Source organism: Rhipicephalus sanguineus, chromosome 2, assembly GCF_013339695.2.
Source record: "Rhipicephalus sanguineus isolate Rsan-2018 chromosome 2, BIME_Rsan_1.4, whole genome shotgun sequence".
Lineage (NCBI taxonomy): Eukaryota > Metazoa > Arthropoda > Arachnida > Ixodida > Ixodidae > Rhipicephalus > Rhipicephalus sanguineus.
This window is the reverse complement of record NC_051177.1, coordinates 150444822-150468678: the sequence shown is the minus strand read 5'-3', so window position 1 is coordinate 150468678 and position 23857 is coordinate 150444822. Positions and strand designations below refer to the sequence as shown.

The following is a 23857-nucleotide window of genomic DNA, read 5'->3' as shown; positions in this document are numbered from 1 at the left end:
TTCCGAGAAATTCGAGAAGGCAAGATTCATTCGTTCTGAGAACAAAGGCTTTTTCTGTGATCTTGCATGCCGCCAAGAGGAAACAGCAAGTTTCGATGCAGTAAAGGATCGCACCTGATCGAACGCGCCCGCTTGACATCTCGACATCTCTATAACGCTCATAGGGGCACTACGCGACGTCTGCATGTCATCCTGTAGCTCTATCTCCCAAATCTGACACCGCGGACAGTGCTGGAGGGTACGGTCATGTTTTCTCAATGTCCTTGACCGCAGCCCCGCGCTTAATTTCGGCGTTCGTTAGTGCCTCTAGGTGTAATTTTTCTGCACAGGCGGCTGGCAAGGCTACGCTATAGCGGTAGTGTTACATATTAGGCAAGACCACACCAGCAGCCACGGTCACGAACACTGGGAAAGACTCACAAACAAAAAACGTTGATTTAAAAGCGGTCATAACTCATCTACTTAGTTTAGAAACGGTCTTTTTTTTCGTTCCTTGAAACTGGGAGGTGAAGATGACTATTTCTTAATTGACGATACCTTGCCAGCTCTACAAAAATTTGTCAAACTGAAGAACAAGGCCAACAAATCCACCAATGTCCACCAATATAAACGTGCGACTTGTCTATAGTCGGATACAACTTTAGAACACCGGAGAAGCCCCACCCAGATGACCGAAGCGCGACAGCCGATCACCTCCGCGATTAAAGAAATAGTCCCGCTGACACATGTTCTCGGAAAGCGGGGTTTCCGGCAGCCACGCTCATGACGTCATTCTGGGGGGCGAGACTTCAGGGCAGGCGTGCGTGCATCCTGCTTTGAGGAGAAAATGCCTCACACTTCTAAACTTGTACCCGACCATAGATACTTTCACCGAAGAGTTTAAGTGCTGAGAGAGAGAATCCGCCTTTTTCACGTTCCTCTGCTGCGCTCTGCAGTTTTGGTAGGGTTTCGGTAGGGTCCGGACAACTGGTATCGCTAAAACAATAGCCTCCGAGATCGGGAGGCGATTCGCGACCTTTCCGCTAGGGGAAGGGCGCATGGGCCGTGACATCGTGAAAAAAAGGCGGATTAGAAATATGATTCATAACGTTTCATGTTTTAGTGCAGCCTACAGAAAAGAAAAAGGCACGTGACAACTTCTTTTTTAAATACAACAACGTTTTCTTTATTCGACATAGTTGGTAATAATAAAAAAACAGGAGTAAAAATGAATTACATATATACACAACTCAAGGAAATGACAGGAGCAATGCGCGCAAGTACACTCATCTCGGCTTGATAATCGAGTATTGCGATTGTCTAATAAAGGCGCTTAACAGATTATCGCGAAACAACGTGCGCATGCAAATTTTTTTTTCTTTTCCTGCGTGTCGATTTCTCTTCGCGCTATCATACATACAGCGTGGCCGGTGCCTGCGACAGCAAGCGGAGGAAATGTTTGGTATACGTGTACGTCATTTCGTTAGGAATGTTCAAAGCGACAAACCGCCAAGTTGCCCTAGGCGGTGCGCGAACCATTTGAAAATTGCACGTGCTCCTATGACGAAGAACTAAAGAACAAAAAAAAAACGTGAAAGAGTAAAGACATGAAGGAAAGTGAAGACGGCGTAGACCGAAAGGTACTTTTTACAGAAGCGTCAAGGCTGCATGAGCCGGCGAAGAACAGGAAACAAAGGAAGATATGAATACCAACGAGAGGAACAGAGGCACTCTGTGGTCGCATTCTGACTGACCCAGTGTGGCTCCGTGTGACGAGAAAAGAGGAGGAGGAGGGGGGGCTAAGGGGGAGGGTTGAGGTCAGACACTGAAGGAGGCTCTAAAGAAGACTGTACGACTGAGGAAGCGAGGCGCAAAGGGCGCGCAATAGTATACAAGACGCATCGTCCTATTCGGGTTCCTTCCTACTGGAAGTCAAGAGCTAGCTTTACACTTGCAGTTTAGTCTCGGAACGTGAAAAAAAGGTAACAAAAAAAAAAACGCTGACTGGGGCTGGCAACAAGGAATATACTTAGCTAAGCTGTACTGCTTGTGACGCGGTTTCATAAGCACTTGTGTTTTTCTTTCTTTTTTTTTTCTTGAAGAACATGCTTCCGCTGTACAAACTCGCGTAGTTTTATCAACTTCGAAGGCACCTTACACGTCCTCGACATCTCAATCATCGTTTTCTTTTTTCATTTTTTTTTTTCAGACCTCGTGAATGGCGGTCCGTCGCTCGTTCGCGAGCGCGTTCATCTCGATGAAGAGTTTGAAAGCAGTCTCTCGAGTGACGGTCAACGCGGCTGCCTCACGCTCAAGCCCTGCGACACGGAATCGAGCAACAAACTGCCAATGGCACTCATCAATCATAACATCCCCCTGTTTTGGGCTGTGAATAAACACGAAATGCGTTTTATACATCAGCGATTAGAACAACTCTAACGGCAAAACTACATTTATGTCGTTTAAATTGTTTTCTACGGTTGCAAAAGCGAAGGAAAGGGAAAAAATTTTCGAAAAAAATTGTTTAGGAATGCACTCCCTTCTGAGAAAGGGGTACGGTTGAGTGATCCCCTTTCTCTCCTCCTGCTTCCCCACTCTCCGCTCGTCGCCGCAACCAGCATCATATGACGTCATCACGCACGGGAGGATGTGACGCAATGGGAGAGCGTCGGCGATCGGAAAGCGGGGAGCCGGCGTTCGCTTCCTTTTCTGTCCTTAAAGTCCCTGCTTGGGTTGGTCCGAACGCATCTAGAGTGGTCGTGGCACGTGCTAGACTCTAAAATCTTCAGTGCCAGCCGTGGCCGCCGCCGTAGCCGCCGCCTCCGAAGCCGCCGCCTCCGTAGCCGCCACCTCCGTAGCCGCCGCCGCCGAAGCCACCGCCGCCGAAGCCACCTCCTCCGAAGCCGCCACCGCCGTAGCCTCCGCCTCCGTAGTGCGTGTGCTTCTTAATGTAGACTCTGCGAAAAGGAAATAAAAAGGGAGAAAGAACATGATCTCACGTTCAGAAAAGGCTGATTCGTATAAAGACGGGGGGTGACATCACGAAAATCAATATGACATAATGACACAGTCAGCGTGCACTTGCGCATTTTAAACCAAATGAAAAAGCTAACGCTTCCTTCAGAGTAATAATAATTGAGAAGCGACAACACGCCTTCATTGTGTTACGAAGAGAATGGTACCAGAAGAGTTAGCGGTTGAAGAGATATCAATGCGAGCTTGCTTGAATAAATCATATCTCGATTTACTTTTTATGTCGCTTATAACCAACGAACAAATTAGAGGCACGCGCAAACGTAACATTCATCAAATTGTTCGTAACCCCACTCCAATACCATCCCTTGAAGAGAAGAGAAAAAAAGTAAAGGATAACAGAGAAAAAAGTAAGAAAATAAGTTTCCTGCACCTAACGATCAAGGATGTGTGACGCTTCCGCAGATAGCACTCACGTAACGTATGTCAGGAAAGTCGCACGGCGAAGGACAAGGAAGCAGAGAAAGTCGTTTTGAAACAAAATAACGTCATAAAAACAAAGAATACTGTGACAAATCAGCTTTCTCTCTGTCCTCATCGTCACGCGTACGCAGTGCTGCGCCGCTGTTCTTCTACTGTGTGTTTGTGTGTGTTTTTTTTTCTTTTTTTTTTTGCTATACTCGCTGCGTTGTTTTGCTGTGTTTTCCGGTCAAAAGAAGACGCAACCATTCTATCCCCGTGTGACACGCTCGTGATGGCGCAGTGCAGGCCGTGACGGCGGCGCGCGTCCGAGGAAGATGCGAGGCCGTAGCCAGCAGTGGTGCCGGAAAAGTTTGCGAGCTCGCCTTCCTTGCAGTGTAGCCTCGTCTACAAGGCATTTCCGCGAACTGACGTCCGCTGTATTCCTTGCACATAAAATGGAACGAACGGGTTGAGGAAGTCGGTCATGGTGCCCGGCGCGCGCCAGAATAGAGCCTTCGCCGCCACGCGAAACTGAGACCCCGAGGATATCTATATATATTTATATATATATATATATATATATATTTATATATATATATATATATATATATATATATATATATATATATATATATATATATATATATATATACATGCACTGACCAGATATTGCAGGCGCATTTAACAATCCTTAACGAGGAAGATGTTCGCTTCCGATTACAATGATCCGCCAGATAGACAGAGCTTGATAGAGATATTGTGATGTGCTTTCTTTTTGTTTTCATTGATTTGCCTCTCTGCTTGCTCTAGGGAAGTTCAAAGGTACAGCTGGAACCGCTAACAGAGCTTTGATATATCAGCCCAGGAAGATTATTTTTGCGTGAAATTCGGGCAAACAACTCTACTATTTTGATGAAACAGTATTGTCGCAGGCGCCGCGCGAATTTCGTTAATATCGCCGCCAGACTGACAACCATCATACTCTTTTTTTTCCAGTGCTCTTCCAGTCCTTTAGTCAGGGTTGTAATCACATTTTTCTCTTCGGCGTGCCGTGTTAACGTCCTTTTATGACTGCAGCTTACGGTCAATGATGTCTCACAGCATCACTTAGAATGGCGTCACTTGCTTTGCAGAAGGTTCATCACAGAAATGCAAGAAGAAAAAAGAAGAGATCAACGCATGGTGCGTGGCCATTCTAGCGGCATAGCTCTTTAAGGAACACCGCGATTCTTATGACATGACATTTTATAGCCAAAGAATGCAAGGCCGAGATATATGTACTTGTGCTCCTAGAACAGCATACTAAATAGCAGTGCTGTCGCAAGTCGTCGGTGAACGTTACACATTACTGTCGAGAAGTGTAAGGCACGCAGCCGTGAATAAGCGACGACACTGCGCAACCGATGGTCGCGTCCATGAAAATAAAGTGGTGACGCAACATGCCGTATAATTGTGGTGTGCCTAGTCACGTGTAAAGACTTTTCTGTTACACGACGTTGCTAGGCCAGGCGTGAAGCGTGCGGCCATTAATTGCGACGTGTTGCTGAAAATTGTAAACGCTTCGCTGCACTGAGGATGACAACAATGAAAAGCAAAGAACCTATGACATAGTTGTGCCCTTCAGCTAATGGCACGGCATATTCAGAAGGCAGTGTGTTCTTATCCCTTACAAAAATGTATCTAGACAGTCTATAGACTGTCTAAAATGAGTTTAGACATCTTCGGGAAAATGTGCAATGTTGAGGATTGCCTTTCTTAAGCTTTTTTAGGAGCCCTTCACAAACGGAGACAACTGTGGCCTGTGGGAAACCCGCTTCTTTAGCCTGTCTAGCTGCCGAGAAAAGCTAAACTGCGCGACGTGGTGGCACGACTTTTTGAGGGCGGAACCCAGGCATGTCGCCGCTATGCCCCGTTTTACCAGTTTGGAATGAGCCGACGAAAAATTAGTATGGGCTTACATGATCTAGGATTGTATTCCCAACACAAGTGCTGCGGACTGAATTTTAACTTCAAGTCTAAAAACTGGAGCTCATTATTAGAAGGCAACTCGTAAGTGAATGCCAAACCCAGTCCGCCTTCTTGAAAGGAAGAAACTATCGTGTTAACTTCTCCAGACCCATGTTCGATCGCGTAATGATTAAGTAGTCATCTACAAACCTGAAGATTTTCACTATCCCTGCTGTCCTAGTGCCTTCCAAAATTCGGTCAACCTTGCCGAGAAAAATTTCACTCAGAACGGGTGCTACCTGAGACCCGATGCACACACCCTGCCTCTGAATCATTACTTTTTCACCCCAAAGGACGAAAGCGGACTGAAACAAAACGAGAGGAGCTCAAGAAAGGATTCCACTGGTACACCACTTTCATTCCTGAACAGAGACAGTTGTCTCTGTTTGTGAAGGGCTCCTAAAAAAGCTTAAGAAAGGCAATCCTCGACATGACCAGGACCCTAAGAGAAAAGAAAGAAAAATCGCCGTTATTCCTTACGCACACCGGATGGCGCATGGCTTAAAGAAGGTAGCATCTAAATATCAAGTTCAAGTCATATTTTCCGCAAAGAACAGGTTATCCAGCTTATGTCATCTGGCCAACAAACCTAAGCGCAAGCCAATCACATCGTGTCAGGTTAAGCACACGCGTAAGTTCGTTTCTTGTTCCTTTGGGGTAGTTTATGCAATTCCGCTCTCTTGTGGCAAGGTGTATTACGGGCAAACTGGTCGATGTTTGAATATTCGCCTCAGAGAACACTTCGGTGCTGTAAAAAATTCTACGACTTCTAATTTGGCCGCCCACTGCAGAAGATGCAAATGTGAACCCTTGTTTCAGGAAACAGCCGTGATGTACAAAAATAAAGATCAAACAAGCCGTGAGATAATCGAGGCTTATCATATGCACGTGGATGCCGCTCGTTGTATCAGCCAAACCTCTATCGCACTGCACAAAAAAGAAATAGAATTTTTGAATGGCATGTTCCCGCGCTTTTCTTGTTTATCTGGCAATCACCATGTGGTTTAAATATTTTTGTTTTATGTTTGCGCTCGAAATAAATTTCAATTGAGAGTCAGCGCTCGTGTTGTGCGTTTCTTGTCCTTCGTCCGTGCCGCGCTGCACATTTTCCCGAAGATGTTAGTACACCAACTCGCCCAGATCGCCGTATTAGTTGAGTTCAGACAGTCTGTAGAGGGTCCCCACAAATTTTTGTAAGGGATGAAGCTCTCTAAACACAAACCTCACACACTGTGAAGCCCCTTCAGCAACTTTGTATCTCGTCTTTGGGTACAATGTAACGGGAAAACGAACTTCTAGTTCAGACAGGGTGGCTAAGTTCTTTCTGCCGCGCTACGGAAGCCTCATCTTTCTGGACACTGGAGGAGCCGCTAATTTGGTGGGCACAACCCCCAAGCTAGCAACTTTCAGTTGCCAATTATACAGTGCGATATCGCTAATAGCACAGAACGAAAGCCGTGAAACACATACCGCTCGCATGCTGCAGTGAAAAGAAAATTCCCGATTTCCGGCTTCAACATTCATGGAAGTTGCCTTTCTGGTCATTGTACCTTTAGCGAAGATTTCAAGTTCTTAGTTATTTACTGCTACGACACTCAATGGAATCCTTCTGTTCCCTGGATCAGAGAGGCTCTGCGGATGCGGTTTTAGAAATATGGAACGTTAACGAAGTGAACATACGAGTGCATTGCTGAACAAAAGCATGACTGTTATAAGGCACAGGAGGGTAATAAACCTCAGAGACGGGTATACGCACGTTGTTTGGTGAAATGAAAGCGACAGCAAAGCGGCAGTGTATCGCGTAAGCTGAACAAACGAATAGATCAAGATACGCTTCCACTTGCAAGCAATAAGAAAAACCCTGAAGCTTCAAAGGGGTCCAGTGAACACAAGTTAATAAGGAAGCTGAGGCGTATCCAGACGGACGGCCTACCATAGACAGGTAAGTGTTTGAGAGGGTGATAAGTTCGCGATGAATAGCGTCGTTAGCGTTAAAGTAGGCGATCTCTGTGGCGAGCGAGGAAACATGCGGAAACGAACAGGAGGAAGAAAAGGTAGGCGCGGGAGAAATGGAAACGGACGGCGAAGCGGTTAATCAGTCAGGAAGTGGACTGGTCGGGTCAGTGTCTTCCTCGATGCAAAACCAGAACCGGCCAGCCCCTACTGGTCATCGAAATGACCAAGAGGAAACGGGAGCTCGAGGAAAGGAAGTGAGCGATGTGTTTTTTTTTTCCGCGAGCTATTTAACGTTCTGGATGCGCCGTTTCCACTGCCAGAGTCACGCGCTCTCTCGCTCACACGCTTCTCTATATAGCGAACCTATATTTGCCCACCGATGTGCGACTGACGGCGCGAGCGTCCGGCCAACTGGAGGCAACGGCCTCACGAACGATAAGAATCGGAAAAGCAGGTCATTACGAGAAATTCCTATAACTTAATGTGCGGTGCCCCATTTCTGTCGCCACCGCTTTTTTTTTTTCTTTCCTTCGCGCACGCATACCAGCAGTTCCTGAATGCAAATACGGCCATTCAGTTCCGGGACGTTTCCGGAGTTGGTTCCTGCGGCCAGTGCGGAAGTAGGACCGCCTTCCCGGCGTCTCCATCGCATGGCTGCAGAGAGAGCTGGGACGTCGTTGGAGATCGCCCACATTACCAACGCGCGTTGCTGCAGCTTCTTTGCGGGGTGCCTAAACAACCGCCTTCTAAACAAGGCGGTCAAAGCTGCAGCGGCGAGTCTTCAGGAATGCGGACAACACGGCCGGTCATGCAGGTGGAAGCCGGGGGCGAGCGTGCGGAGCGAAGCTCTCCTGTCCCTCTTCTCCTCCGCGCTCACCTTCCATCGACTTCGGACGCGTTACTAGTACGTTGTTTTTGCACGCACTGAAGTCGTCACGCGCCAAGGGAGATGCGGGCCTGCCTCGTTTGTATGCCTGTCCTGGAAGGCGCGCGCTTTCTAGCGAGTTTGTTTCCAGTTGGCCATCGGACCAGGATAGAGCGGCCATTGTAAGCCCGGCTGATACTTCTAATATTTCTTCCCCTCTGCTGTCTGTTTTTTCGTTCCTTGCCTACTTGCCCTTGGCGATCGATCAACGGAGGGAGAAAAACGATTCTGAAGCAAAGAAATATTGACATATGGGAACATATTATAGCAGCTTCGTAGGAGGTGCAGCTTAATGGGCGCTCGTGAAGTTGAACATTGATGCAGTGTAAGCGGTACGGGAGTGCATGCGTGCCGTGACGGTGCAAAGGCTACGTATCCTCCGGAGGCTTCGTGGATCTGTTGCGAACCCGTCACGTGTGATGCGCGTTTTCGTTTTATTTGGATGCTGTCCGCCTGTAAATACTCTTCTGCCAGTTCCACTGCAATGCGCTGCGTCACGAAGCGACACGAGTTATGTTTCGGCGTGGAGCAAGTTTTGCGCTGACTTGTGCGCTGTGGCACTTTCTTCCATCGCGGGCACCGAATATCCAAGCTAATGCCATCTTCGAAAAATCGCACCGGTGCGCACCGGAGCACCCAGGCGCTACGACGATTGGACGAAACGGCGCACCAGGGCACCCCAGTGCGCACCAGTGCGATTTGTCGAAGATGCCATAAGCTATTTACACGGAGACCAGGACATGTGGACATACGGTGCCAGAATATTCCCTTCAAGAAACCCTTCTGCAATTTAGAACTCCCCCAACCTTAACTCATACTTCATTTATACTTCATGCCTTTGTTCAATAATTGAGTATGTTTCCGTATGCACGGTCGTGATTGAAGCGCTGCCCTTTCGTTAAGTTACTTAAGGGGAAGGTGATTTCTGCGTAAGGCCATGTGAACGATCCCTGCTGAAGGTAAACAAAGATGAAATAAGTGTCGGTGGACTTCCTCTTTGGTTTAGTGCACTACGATTAACCGAAATTTCCGCCGTGTGTAACTCATATGACCACATAGCTTGAAAATATACTAACGGCATCCTTCAACAGACTGGACTAACCTCACAGTTTGCTGCCTGCACTTAACGATCAAGACAACAAGAGAGCTTTAGTGCTTGGGACCCCTGTCCATTGGGCCCACGGTTCTAAGAACGGTACAATAGAACGATAGAGCTTGAGTACGCAAGCCACTTTGCGCCCTGACGCTAAAACTCTTCACTATCAGGTACAAACGAAAGGCTTAATAATAACGCGGCACTGAGCCCGGTACTTTGAAGTTCGCAAGTGATATGCCAGTACACGTCCTTAGCTTTGCAACTAAGTACTCGAGCGTTCTGGGCAGAAGTGTAAGCACCTGCGGACAGAACCGTAATGGACAAGAGACGTCGCAACTATTTGCACAATGAAGCTACGGTCCACTGCCGTTAGACAACCTTAGACAACCCCGATATGAACTGAAGATGCACATTACTCTATGCCCTGTTGTTTCTAGTCATTCACGCAATTGTGCACTGGCGGTACGCTCCCCTCGGATTATACGGCAACGCAAAGAAACGAGCTGATCATGGCGTTGTCTATAAAAATTGGATCGGGAGACGAAGGTGCAGCACGAGCGCGTATTTCTCTATCGTACAGACACAGGACGATATAGGACGTAAGATATTACACGCGTCGATAATTGCGAAAAAATCGGGATAAAACAACACAGGGTGGTAATGGAGTGGCTGCATAAAAGTGCGGCCCAAGAACTTAATTGCCGCAGAAACAAATCACTCTCTCGAAGACGTGCACACAAAAGGAAACGAGACGGTGGGGCCTAGCGAGATCTTTTTTTCCCAAGCAAGATCCTTCTTGCATACATGAATGCCCGTGGGCTTCCATTGCTCCTAAAATAATCCTGGTAGCGGCGAAATCATTCTACAAAGACTACGCGCGTCGGCCCCTGGTGGAGAGAAAAGCGCGCCTCCAGCGCGCGTCGATTACGAGCCGAAAAAAGAAAAAGAGCGCAAGAACGCAGGTTACGAGTGACTTGGTCCCTCGGCATCAATACGTATATAAAAACGTTCCTTTCTCTTTTGCTTCCCTTTCCTTTCAATGCAAGGTCCGCGGTATTACGCGAGAAAAAACGCCCGCGAGGCGGGCAAGTGATGATCGAAAAGCGCGCTCAGTGAGCGGAAAACTGTCCATTTGAGGACGAAAGCGACCGTCTCCTCTTAGATGAAAAAGAGTAGCATAACGGGGACGCGACTTTGGGGGGTCGGCACCGTTTCTTTTTTCTTTTTTTTCTTCGCGGCTCGCTTTGAGCAGTTTCTGTTCCTCTTTCTTTCACGGTACACCTCCACGCACCGAACGATTTGGAATCACCGCCCTCCCTTAAGCGCACGCCGTAAGACACAGAGCGAAGAATAGAATACGTGCTAGAGAGAAGGAGCAGAATCGCTTGCTGCTATTAATGTCTTCGAGACACACTTTTATACCCCCCTTTTCTTTCTCGAATCGCTTAGGACTTTTCCTTTTATGAGAGCGCTTTGAATATGAATGTAGGAAAAAAAATATGGAAGTACGGGACAAGACCTCCTCGGAGATGCGCCTTCGGTTTCTCTCATGTTACGAGGAAACCGGCCGCCTCTCGCAGGCGCGCAGTCAACCATTATGTCGACCATTGAATCCGCGCTAAAAGCGCTCTCTCGGTGCGGCCGAAAGTAAGAAAAAAAGGAGGCATTGCTATGCCAGTGCCTTCGTCTGGCACTATTGGCGCGTGTGAGAGGAGCGCTATGGGGCAGTGGGGAAGACACGAGAACACTTGAGCGGCGAGAAATAGAAAAACATAACAAAAGAGGGACGAGGCAAAGAACAAGGTCGTGCAAACTAACGAACCCCCCCCCCCCCAAAAAAAAAAAAAAAAAAAACGAGCGAAAGGAGGCTATATAGACTATTTTTATGCTCTTCCCTTCTCTTCCACTTGCTTCATTCTTAGAGGCAGATCGTGCGTTCATAACTGGCCACTTTTTTCCTTCAGCTCACTCCTCGTAAGGGTCCTTTCATTTTTGCTCATCTAGTCTTTTGTTCTTTCCCTATGCGACGCATCTTTGGATTCGGCGATCCACTTGCGCAGAAAAAAAATCAAAAGGTGAAAAAAAAAAAGCGGGTGAAAAAACAGCGAGTGTGCTTCTCGGTGTACGGGGCGACGGCGATAGCTTACTCGCCTTCTGGAACGGCTCGGCTTGGCTAGCGGCGCGTGGTCGGCGAGGGGACCGGCGGGAGGGCGAGAAACGGCGCGCCACAACTGTTGTTGCTGATGCCTCTTCGTATACGCTGTCGGTTAGCGTAGTAGTACTGCAACAAGCCTGCGCGAGCCATTCTTTTGGCGCCTTCGCCGTGTCCGAAGCGCGAACAAGGCAGGCGCGTAGTAGACGCGCACAAAAAAGGGCGGAGTGGGCAAGAGGGTGCAAAGAGAGAAAGAGAGTGCGTTCGCATGGACAAGGGACGTGATCTCGTGTCCCCTTTGTTACCATTCGGCCAGAGTCTGCAATGTGGAAGCGTCTAGCGTGACGTGTTCGCTGCGTGGCACGTGAACAAGTGACGATTATACGACACTTTATACGTCCTCTTTAAATAGGTGTCCTGCACGCACCGTGAGTCGGTAGCGCCGGAATAAAAGGGATCTTGCGCAGAAATCTAGAATCGCTTAAAATTCAAACACTGTTACCCTTCCACGGAGACGTGGGCATCAGTCCCATATAAGTGCAGACGCGTAACGACGGGTGAGCGATTCGTCGAGATGACAAAAAAAAAAATAAATAAATAAACGCTTCAAAAGTCCGTATGAATCAGGAGCGGTTTCGGACTCAACAAGGTCTTCGTTGTACATGGAAACGCCAATAGTGGCCAACAATGAAACGCCAATGGTGAAAGTGGCCGAAAGCTAGCGACCTGTCAGAACGAGCAGCTGCGGCCAGTTTTGAATATTCAGGAGAGGGTACGAGGGTTTGATTGCGGTCCTTTGTTATTAAAGCCCACGTCGCTAGCTTTACAGCCTCCCCCCCCTCCCCTCCCCATTTTTTTGTTACTGGATCTGCACAATAATGTTTGTTGCCCACCTAGTGAATCTGCAAATTATATTATTCGGGGGTAGTTCTGGTTAAAGAAATTTTTACTGAGTGAGCAAAGCATGCTGAAAAGTCAAACGAATGTTCTCTAGCTCCACCTTGTCAGACAGTTTAGCTTACATAAGGCAAAAAAAAAAAAAAGTGAGCAAGTCGTATGGATCGTTAATGCATTGAGCTGGGCTAGTTGGTATTGATTGTATGCTTCCATATTGCTAGCGAACACGTCCTTTGTCGTCCTTTGTGCGTGTTCGCTAGCAATATGGAAGCCTACAAGTCGTATGGAGCATTTTTTTTTTCTCGCGGTAGGAGATTAAGTTTTATATTCAAGGAGTTACACAGAAAAACCCAGCGTTCCTGTATCGGACGAAAAGGAACACTGCGATTCGTTTACGATTTCGTTGTCTTAGAAAGCACACCGTTGCATGTAGTGCTACTCTCTCTCGCGTTACGCTAGCTCTTGCATGATGAGGTAGCATCACCATTATCAGCCGAGTTCACTGTACGTAAACCGGACATCGATCAAATCCCTGCTTGCGCAATAGATAAAACATTGGTTCATTACTCTCTCTTCCAGTAACCTCGATGCGCACTCGGCTTCATAACCCACTCCGCCCTGCTCTCTCTCCTATCTAGCTTTCCATACACACCCTAGTCATCTTAACCCTTTCAGTCACGAACTATGATGCACTGTCTGCAAATGCAACAAAGTTGCATGAAGGAATGTGCTGTTTTGTGTGAGTTTTTAATCTTCCCACATTTTTCTCAACTTCCGGAACTCCGTACCACAACTATACACTGCGACAAAGCGCATGCCCTGATTTCGAGCGTATCTTATTTTCGGTGACGTCAATTTAACGGCAGTGCGCGTACACAGCCGTCGGTTTCCCTTCTGACGTCTGACTTCTAATGCTCTTAACGTAGGCGAGCTCACTTCTAGATAACAGCCGTGGTGGCTTAGTGATCACGATGCTCGGCTGCTCACCCGAGGCGCGTGTTCGATCCCGTCTGCCGCGGCCGCGTTTCGGCGAAGGTGAGATGCTTGAGGCCAGTGTACTGTGTGATGTTAGAGCACGTTAAAGAACGTGCGTTGGTGGTCGAAATTATTCACAGTCCTCCACGGCGTGCCTCAAAATCTTATCGCGCTTTTGGCACGTAAAGCCCGAACGATGATTGTTATCTCACTTCTGCAGGCAGTTAGCCTATGCGGTGATATGAACCTTGACGATAATGAGGAGTCTTTTAGTTGTCACAAGCAACGACTAGCCTTTGAGGTCCCAATCAGGCACAACTAAAGCGCGACTGTCGAGTCGGGGAAAACTGTGGCAGTTCATGATTTAGTGGTGCGCGCTCACTTTTTACTAACCTCGAGGCAATGGCGCCAGTTCCCCGCGTCTTTCACTTTTTTCCTCGTCTTGTGTGGACTATTGCTTTCCTCCCTTGCTCGGTCTGCTGCTCCCAGCGCAGTTCCACACAGGCTTCATGCAAAACTTCAATGGAACTACTTCAAGTAGAACGTCTTGTGCGCCACATTAAAAAGGTGCTCATCAGCGAATGACGCTTCCACTCGCGCAAAATAACGTTTTTACTTCGATTCTGCTCAAAGAATTATCGCTATGAAATCTCACTCTAGTTGATATCTTCGAAAAAAAAAAACCAAAGTAGGCCACCCTGCAAGACAACTCACGGCTCAGTAGTCTTACAGACTCGCGCTCGCTGTCAGCATCTCCTCCAGCGTTAAGAACGTGGCTCCGTGACAGAAAACAACGCCGCGCCGCAGTGCGACGCTTCTGTTCGCTCCGTCGCCCTGTTGTGAACGCGTGCAGATTGTCCGGGCGCAGCGCGTTTTTCTTTTCGAGGTCACTTCGCCGCCAAGACACATTACGTGCGGGCCTCACTCTCTCGGCAACTGGCGAGAGGCCATCGCAGCGACGACTTCAGCTCGCGGCAGTCAAGTTCAAGGACGAGGCTGATCGCTCCTCGCCGAGAGGTTGTCGCGCCGGTCGTCGCTGTGCCTGACGGACAGACAGCGTCGTCGGTAGCGCTCTGGAGATGTATCGTTAGAGAGAGCGAGAGGCTCCACGCCGTGAGCGACAGCGAGGGGGGGGGGGGGTCTGCTAGAAGGGGACAGCCCTCGTCTTCTCCTCCGGCCACGCAGGGCCCGCCGCCGGGGCCAGCCGGCCAGCTTCTTGTCTGCCGCTTTGCTCTCTGCGAAACGAGGTCGCCGATTCTCCCGCCACGCAGGCCGTGCACGCTCCACTGCTGTAAGACACGGATCGACACACGCCAAGATGGCGGAACGGCCCCTTCCCTTCCCTTCTGTTTTCGTTCGGAAAGCTATGCCGACTCTCTGTCGTGTCCACCCACCCGACTTATACTCTGCTAATACGAATGTTCCCCGTGTATCCTCTCAACTCCTTCCACTCTTCTCTTCCTCTCCCTCTTTGTATTGCCTGCCACACGCCCACTTACCGGGACGTCGTATTCTCTTGCTTCTCAGCGACATCGTCGAAAGTGGAGAGAACGAACGGCCTGCGAGAAGTCGCATTTGTCGGTCAAGGGCTGACTGACCCTTTCTGGCCGCCGCAGAGCCCCGTGATCGGGAGGTCCAAACAGCCTCGGGCGGCGGCGGCGGTGCTTTCTGCTTCTGGATTCCATGCCCGTAATATACGGTCCGTGCCTCAGCTGCCGGCGTTGCTCGAACACATCCGCGTGCTTGTCGAGCCGGCAAGCAGCGCGCGTTTGTGCTTCCCTTTTGAGCGGCCCGAAGAGTACTGTCCAGAACAAGTTCGCACGTGGCTCGAAATGGAAAAGGCACGACTCGCGTCTCCCTCCCTTTTAGTCCACTTGTCCGTTGCTCCGGTTGACCTACAAGGTACTCCCACTGCGTTCGTCGACACTAACTGGGGACCTCTTACGCTGGAGAAGAAGGAGACTGCGTTTAGGTGGCGAGAAAGAAAAGTTTGAGAAAGACCTCTCCACTGAGGGAGAGCGTAAGCAATGGGTCGATCTTCTAGAAGAGACGTGGCTCGGCAGACACGGACCTCACGGCGCGGCGAACTTTCCCAAACGAGGACGCACGACAGAGCCGAACAAGACGACGAAGGGCCATCGCTGAATGACGGGGCGTACGAAGGCTCGTCTCTTGTTTGAAAAGCGGATCGAGAGAGCCCGTGTAGTTGCGACAGCGTACAAGCCTCTCGACGGGGGCGGCTTCTTTTGACGCCGAAACGTTGCGACGATGACAGGACGAGGCTCGCGTGGCGGCGAAAGACGGCCCGAAGAGCCACTTGTGTCCGTGCGATGGCTGCGGAGATACAGGCATCGGCAAACCCCAACTCATGGTATCGAGTATCGCAACTGGGAACAGCGGGCACAGGTGTGATGTGTGGAAAAGGCGGAGTCACCGAGACATTCTGCTTTGACAGAGTAAAGCCAATAAAGAAGAAGGAGGAGGAAGAAGCGAACTCACGGTATTAATGACTTGACGTGCACGAAGTCGGTTCACTGTGAACGTAGATACGGTACAATCGTTTACACAGGGAGTTTCTCCGAGTGTGTTACTATGTGAAAGAGCAGTTCCGGTTTCTGAACACGAAGATTCAACGGTTTTAGGAACTTTACTGTTTTCCACCTGACTTGCGTGCTGTTATGAACCGCACAATGCGCTAACTAAGTGGGAACTCGGCAAGCCTTTCATTTTCGTAAGGCTCTGTAGTGGTCACTGAATCACCGCCGCAACGCGTGGTAACAAGCGAATGAATTTCTGCAGTGTCCACTGAAAAATAAGCGTTTGATCTGTTAACAGTTAGGACATGCATTCTTGAAACCATTGGACGAGCTTCGGCAAAAGTCTGTAACTACCTTGACGAGAATCGGATGTTTGTTGTCGCGTGACTTGTCAGAGGAAGGTTCTTCGCTTTAATATAAAATGTATGCTATTGCTTCACCATGGTTTTGCTTGCCGTTACATTAGCTCTGAAAGCTACACCACACTACTCAGCAACAAAAGGTCCCAAAAGGTTCGAACGTCCCAACGCTGCCGCCGGAACCCGACAGATGAAATGTATAGCGGGCGTACAGTACTTTCAAGGCCTTCAGAGTAAATCTAAGGTTTGATATAGTGCTATTCTTTTTCACTCAGTTGTTCCACGCAATGCGGATTTCCCCTGCGACTCCACGGCCATGCTTTAGGAAAAATAATATTGTTCTAACTTTATCTTGCATCAAAAACAAGCCATGAATGCCATTAAGAAAGCAGTATGTGAAAAAAAAAAACTTTTAACACAGCTCCTTTCTGTTTCTACGCTGGCTACACTGCTGCAGCGATAAGTATTGTAAAGACAATAACAGAACGGCTTTTTAAATTTAATATGTTCGTACATGTTCGGGTTCTCTTTTGCCAAAGCGCCGTTACGTTAGGTAACAGCGCATTCTTCTTCTAATTAGTGGGTTGCATGTTTAAGGCTGCCATTGCTTGTAGACCGCTGAATGATTCCCCACTTTCCTCTTCTTAATCGCCTCTCCCTTCAGCAGTGATTGGCGGCAGATAGCCTGCGGTCGGCTGGAGTGTTCATGGCAACACCTCTTAACGTTGCGTGACAAATCTTGACTCATCGCCGGGGTAAATGAACATTGGTCGTCGAGCTATCGCGAAATTAAAAAAAAAAAGTTTCAGGTACAAGCAACGGCTACTCTTCTGTAACAAAATTCCACCGCCTTGCCTAAATCTGATCTTCGCAGTGCCAGATAAACAGACAGCGCGGTTTACGTCGCAGCGTAGGCGAAAACATGAGGCTGTTTGCGTGTGTGGAAAAAGGTGCAATATATGTAAAGAAAAGAAAGAAGAAAAGCAGTGAGAGCGATAGCGAGAGGCCGTTCGCGCCAGTGCATCGAACGAACAGGCGCACAAAACAGCAAATGGAAACACCACGAAATAGTGATCCGAAAAAGAAGACGCCCAGAGACGCATAAAAATTCATATCGCGTAGCGTTTTATATATACGTGTGTGTACGTGTTTCTCTTTTTCGATTGCCTTTTTCCTACGAAGGTTTACTGGCTTCCTCGTGACTCTCACCTTTGAGGGTAAAAGCAGCGAGGGCAGCATAAAAAAGAGAGAGAGAGAGGACGTAAGTCAAAAGGAATCTGGCACGTCACGCGTTATTGCCACCACGAGATGCCACGCCAGAAGAGGTGCAGTCTTCGAGTCATCGAGCCCTTCGAAGTCATTGACCCGATGGAAAAAGGGGATGCCGAAGGGTGCGCGTTCGAGGTCCTTCCAGAACAGGCTGTCTTGGAGAAGAAGCCACGTCGCTCCAAGTTCGACAGTGCAATGCGACTTCCTCGATTGAAATCGACGTGGTAAGGAGGACACGTGTGCAGCGATACATGGGCGAGGAGATGGTTACAGAAACGCCACTGCCTGACAGGTCACCAATGGCCCACGTAAGTTCCTCCTTCAGTTTTCGCTATTGACACGACTCTAGATGCCGAGTACTCGGCGTTTTTTTTTTTCCTGGTGCCCATTTTGTTCGGAGTGTCGGAGCAATAGAACGACGTAGAAGTTAACGGGATCGAACATCTACTGCGGTCTTTTCCAAGCTGGTTTCAGCAGAGCTAGCTGGTCATGTTTGTTTACCTTCTCATCTTTTTTTTTTTTGCTTGTAGAAAAAGCAGAGAAACTGGTTCTCAGCCGATCCATTGGATCGTTTTAAGCCGCGTGCGTGTTCGGAATTTTCCGTACATTTGTTTTTCTGTTTTCTTTTATGCCGCCTCTTCATTCCAAAGCGTTGCTCTCAAATATATATAAACAGGACGCGGAAGCGAAGCGCGGGCGAAGTGGACCCCTGTTCCCATCGTCGTGGTGGCGAAGGATGGATGAGAGTGCCCCGGTATACAGGGAACGGCCGACCAAGGAACGGGTTTCTTCGTTTTCGCCGCTAAGTCGAGCGGCTGTGCAACGCCCCTATCTGCTGCTCGCTTCCTACTTCAGTTTATTATTATTATTTTTCTGCGAGTTCGAGGGGCGTGCACTCAAACCGGAGCAAAACATGACCTAGACGCCGGTGGGATGCCGTGAATGTGGGTGAAGGTGAAAGTCGTTTCTCGGGGCAGTGCCTTGTTGAGTTCAAACGTTCAGAGTCAGCGTGTTACTCTTTCCTGCTGCCTTCCTTTTCTCTCTCTCTTTAGCCGATCTATCCTTTCACAACTGTCTGCAGTCATTCGCGAACGTAAACTAAACGTAGCTGCGGTCGATTGGAACCACAGTTACAATACCATGAGAAGAACCACAACGTTTCTACAGAGGCTTTTGTAAGATCATCGACGCGGACCCGTGAGCGCAAATAATTGGAAAGTTTTTATACTGGGCACCGCAAATCGTTCGGGCACGAAGCTCTTGCGTTATTCTGCACTCTTGCCGGTTTCTTCTGCTCGTCAGTCGGAGTACAGAAAAAGCTCAAGAGCTTGAGGTCTCAGTGGCAGTCTCCATAAAATCATTTGTGATGCGTACAGTGGTGGATACACGATTTCGCCCGGGGTGGAAGGAGGGGGTGTCAGCTTATGGGAAGTCTGAAACCTAAAGCTGAGTATGCGGCGTCAACAGCAATACTCTCTTACACATTAAAAAATTAGGAGGGGTGGGAATGGGGGGACGTCCGGGCACCCGATCTGCTCTGGATCCGTCCATGGATGAGTAGTGATTACATTGTAGTCGTTACTATACCGTCCTCTCGAGAATGAATTCAGAAAAACGTTAGTCAATTTCCCTGGTACTACATCAATTATAATGAGGTGTTTCGTTTTTAGGGATTCTGCTTTTTCACTGCTCCTCGCCTTTCTCACAATCGGCTGTCTGTTCTTTCACAACAGACGTGCCGCCACCAAATCAAAGAATGATTACAGAGTCAGGTCGCCAATCCAGTACAAACAAACACGAGCTTAGTAGTCGCTCGGAGTTCCAAGCGAACTCTGAAACAATGGCGCGAGTTTTCCGTGGAGAAGAAAGAGAAAAGAATTTTGCCACTACGAACAAGCGTTCTGTATGAAAACAGAAACGCCAAAATATTCCCTCTCCGTGGAAGAGTGTGGATTGCGTTTTTACACGACAACAATGTATTCCGTGAGGTTCTCGATGTCACCAACACTAAGCTAATGCGTGCTGGTCACCGAGGGCAACACCGTCGTAACAGCAACGTATATCTTTTAAACGTCAAAGTATCGGCCTAAGTTTGAAAGGAACAAAATGACGAGGGCTTGTAACGTGCAATTACCTGCAGGCGCCCTCCTTGCTGCCTCAATAGTAGACTCAAGTCATGGGATGCGTATCACGTTAGCTGGCTCCATAGCTAAGTCGCGATGAAGAGCAATACCCCTCCCCCCTTGAGAGAAAGAGGGGGGCAAGAGTGGGTCAGTGAAAGCATTCGCTGTTTTGTCGTCATTACCCCGTGGCTGACGCGAGCGTGGGTAATCGCTCCGCATTCTGCACGCCATCAATCAAGAGAAAGGTATAAGGAGTATAGTAATAAAGGGAAAGAGCGCGGACGACCGAAAGAAAGCGGCGCGGCACCCGACACAAGCTCGGTGGAACGACGGCTGCCTGCCATACCTTCTTTGCCAATGGCTTTCCTGAAGAGCGCGGTCGTTTGCTCCTTTCAATGACCATCATTAAAGGCCACGAAAAAGGAAGATTCGAGCCGCAGGACGGAGAGAAGAAGCCCTGATTGCCTCTTGGCGCGTTTTCGTTTGCTTTTTTTCTTTCTTTCGCAGTGCAGTCCTTGCGTCGCTGCTTTCTCGAGTGAAGCGGCAAGCCGTCATAAGCGCTCAGCGTGGCTGCCCCGCGTCACAGACGGGAGTCACGGGGGTCAGACAATCATTGGGACTGCCTCAGAGGCCAGAACTGCCGCTCGCGCAGGGGTCTCTCTTTCTGTTGTCTCAGAGATGCTGGCTGCCCAGTCTGGCGAGTGAATCAGCACGTTGAACCGAGCAAATAAGATAAATATATAAGAACGCAAAGGCTACTCTGTACGGTATCGCGACGCCGCACGCGTTGCTGTCGTTTGGGGAGGAGAAACGAATTGGACGGCTAAGTCACGCGCCAGCGGTCACGAGGAGCCGTATTTGCAATTGGGGTGAACAGCGCGCGTCAAGGACCTCTTTCGTTTTTTTTCCCCGATGCGATCAGATGTGTCGTGCATCTGCCACCCTCTTGTTTCTTTATCGAGTATTTAAACACTCTCTTCGCGATGTTGAAGTGAGACAAGTGAACGAATCCCGAAGTGCGCTTGTGCGCGATAAGAAATGGTTCATTTCTGGAGGAGAGGGAAAAAAAAGAACTACTGGGGTAAGTGGAATCGTGGGAACAAAGTTTGCTGAAACATTCGCATAGATGTGTTGGAGCGCCAGAAAGTACAATAGACACCCAGGAATGACATGAATGAAAACCACTTCAGTGTAGACCCTTAATATTACTATCACCAAGTTAAAAACAACGCATGCCCTGTAGTTAACAACCCCGAAAATTATTCAACTGTATGACTAAGGAATTTTGAGGGACAAATCATACTGTTTAAGCACACCAATGTTTCTCCTTCTGCAGCAGTCATAGCTTGCCCCATAGTGAGAGCCCAACGTAAATGTCACGTAATGTTCCTATCCCGAGCGCAGGATGATATGGTGAGTTAGCATTGTATAGTTAGGGGAAAAAAGGCAATTAAAAGCGAACAAGTAAGCGCAAGAAATTCTGGCGCGCAAGTATCATCAGTCCAGTTCGTAAGCTTAACCTATGCTGCTTCGTAAAGCTCATTTTCAACCCGCAAAGAGCCAGCACCGTACGGTAACAAAATCAAAATTCAAAGTTGTCCCGCTATCGGGGGCATATCTAGGAGGGTGGTTTGGTGGATTCAACACCCATACCAAGAAATCTTTGCATTTTATGTGTTTACAGGCGCGCACGTACAAACACATGCAGGATCATGCATAAAGTGTGGTCGGTCCCTCCCTTCCCCCGCCCCAACCCCCTCGAAAAAGCAAAAAATTCCCGCTACAACTCTGGTCGTTATGTGGTGCAGAGCACTATGTCCCTGTACGCTGAAAGAGCTCTGGAGCGTTCTGACAAAGATTTCGGTTTCTCTGAACATATACTGCATGAGCCTAGCTTAGACGTGCGGAGTTTTCATATTGGCGTAAACGCGGTAAGAAGAGCTGAGAAATAGGACATATATCGCCCTTCATATATCGTACATATATCGTACGTTCAGCTAAATTTACTGTGGTAAATAACATGGTAATGTTTTTGTTTTTTCGCAACTTTTACTGCCTTTCGGCCTAATGAGAGACTTCCTTCAGTAGATCTTTGAGCGTGCTTTGCCTGCTTATTCTAAAAAGACAGGGCGTGCAAACACGGACACAGCCTGCTTAGCTGTACACTCAGCGCTATAAAGTCTTCCATGAGTATGGCCATGGAAGTCTACAAAATTTCTTACAGCACTTCCTGATAATGTACGCTGATTACCTCCTGCTTGTGTGAGCCTAAAAATGCACGAAGGCTCTAGGACCTTCTCGAATTCGTACTTTTTACCCCGAATGTGATTCCCGCCTGAAGATTTGAGTAGATATGCATGAATAAACAGACGTTGTGACGCATGAGGGACAGCGGAACATTAGACACTTCAAGTCACTTCGTCCCCCCGAGTTCCCACGGAAATGATTGAATAAAATCACACATTATTTCATGAATAAAATCTGAATTATTTCGTGCGAGCATAAATATGTGGGCGGTGAATCCGCACCACGAATTGGTCGTGGTAGAATTCGATACACTGCAGCGCGCATTACGCACACATGCTCACTTTTGCAGGCGCGGAATTAGGTTAAAGATTGGAAGTATAGTGTACAGCACACAAGAGAGCGCGGATAGTGAAACCTGAGATGAAAACAAGCGTAAAACAAACAATCTGGCGGACGTGCTACTAGAAGTCCCACTCACATTTGTTACTCCGGGTCGAGGTTGGTAATATGTAAACGGTACGTGGAATTCATGTTCTTATTTACACGTGCAACAGTTTTCTCCAATTTTGAACAGCGCAATTTATAACGCAACTTACATTTAGGTACTGAGCCTTTAGGTAGATAAAACTATCACTGGCGCCGCGCATTGAATTCCCGACACTTCAACGTTACAGTTACAGGTATGTTCTAGTGCAATGTTAATGAACCCATTGAAGAACACTTCATGGCGCATCGATTAAAAGTTCGATCAGAAAGCTGCAAAAGATTGACTTTACACATCAGATACGAATGTTAAAAGGCCAAATTAGGTCGTCGATTAATTGGTTGCTTCGTTTCCGGATCATCACTTCCGTATACTGGAGCGGTTGCGATAAGATCTCTTGGACCTTCGAGAAACAATACTCCCAGCGGGTAAACGATGTACTGTGGCTACTCACGGGACGGGCACTTCAACGGGCTTCTTGACGATGATCTCCTTGAAGACGGGCACCTTGACTGGCACATGGACGGGCTTGGGCACGTGGATGATTTTGTGCACGGGGACAGGTATCAGCTTGGGCACCTTGACGGGCACCGGCACCGGCACGACGCGCGGTACCGGCACGTGCTTGTAGATGGGCACCGGTTGGTGCTTGATGACCGGCACCGGCACGCCTACGCTCACGTAGTGCGGCACGGGCACGGGCTTCGGGACTGGGATGTACTTGGCCACGGGGACCAGCTTGGGGATCTTCTTGATGACGGGCACCTTTACCGGTACAGGCACCGCGTGCGGCACGTGGACCACATGGGGCACGTGGATCACCTTAGGCACCGGGAAGGGTTTGGGCACCGGTACAGGGTGCGGGTACGGGACAACCTTGTGGACCAGCTTGACAATCTCGTCCGGCTTCCAGGGCTGGTGGTAACCGGCAGTGGCCGCGCCCAGCAGGCAGGCCAGCACGCCCAGACACGCGGCTGCGCTCCTCATCTTCTCAGCTCCTCCTGCACGACACGCGGCACCCAGCACGGCTCAGCATCAGAACGTCGAGGCACATCTATATCCTGCTCGCCCAAACCCCCGAGGCCGAGACACCGCGCGGACCCGCAATGGGGGCCCGCGCGGGGTTCGAGCCACGGGCTCGCACCCCTCCCGCACCCACCCAACCCCCTCCCGCTGGCGAGGTAATCACTTTCGCTGCGTCGTCGTCCCGACGTGCGTGTGTATATCCAAAGAGGCGCTGAATTCCGAGACGGGTCGCTGCTGCGGCCACTCACCGTCGTATGCGTGGCCGGCTGTCGAAACTGACTGTTTTTGTGTGGCGCGCGCGTGCTGCTGTAGTGCGCTGTCGGCGAGCCAAGACGTGAGTGCGCTGGCCGGGCCTTTGCCTTAAGTAGTCCCCCTCCGCGCGCGGCCACT

General features: G+C 48.9%; 1 protein-coding gene across 1 annotated transcript; it reads right to left on the bottom strand.

Annotated features, from left to right (window-relative positions):
* Window positions 1-1137: 1137 nt before the first annotated feature.
* Window positions 1138-23857, bottom strand: LOC119383795 (MAGE-like protein 2). The gene is made up of 3 exons (XM_037652097.2): window positions 23716-23857; window positions 22896-23442; window positions 1138-2936 (listed from the first exon to the last, which is right to left on the bottom strand). Exons 2-3 carry the CDS (start codon window positions 23426-23428, stop codon window positions 2765-2767), a joined length of 705 nt encoding a protein of 234 aa, XP_037508025.1. The 5' UTR covers window positions 23429-23442; window positions 23716-23857; the 3' UTR covers window positions 1138-2764.

What these genes read in the sequence shown, in the direction of transcription:
- LOC119383795 (XM_037652097.2), bottom strand. Translation starts at nt 23,428, where the DNA reads ATGAGGAGCGCAGCCGCGTGTCTGGGCGTGCTGGCCTGCCTGCTGGGC. An exon ending in CCCGTTGAAGTGCCCGTCCC is followed by an intron (nt 2,937 to 22,895) that starts GTGAGTAGCCAC and finishes TCCTTTTCGCAG; the next exon opens with AGTCTACATTAAGAAGCACA.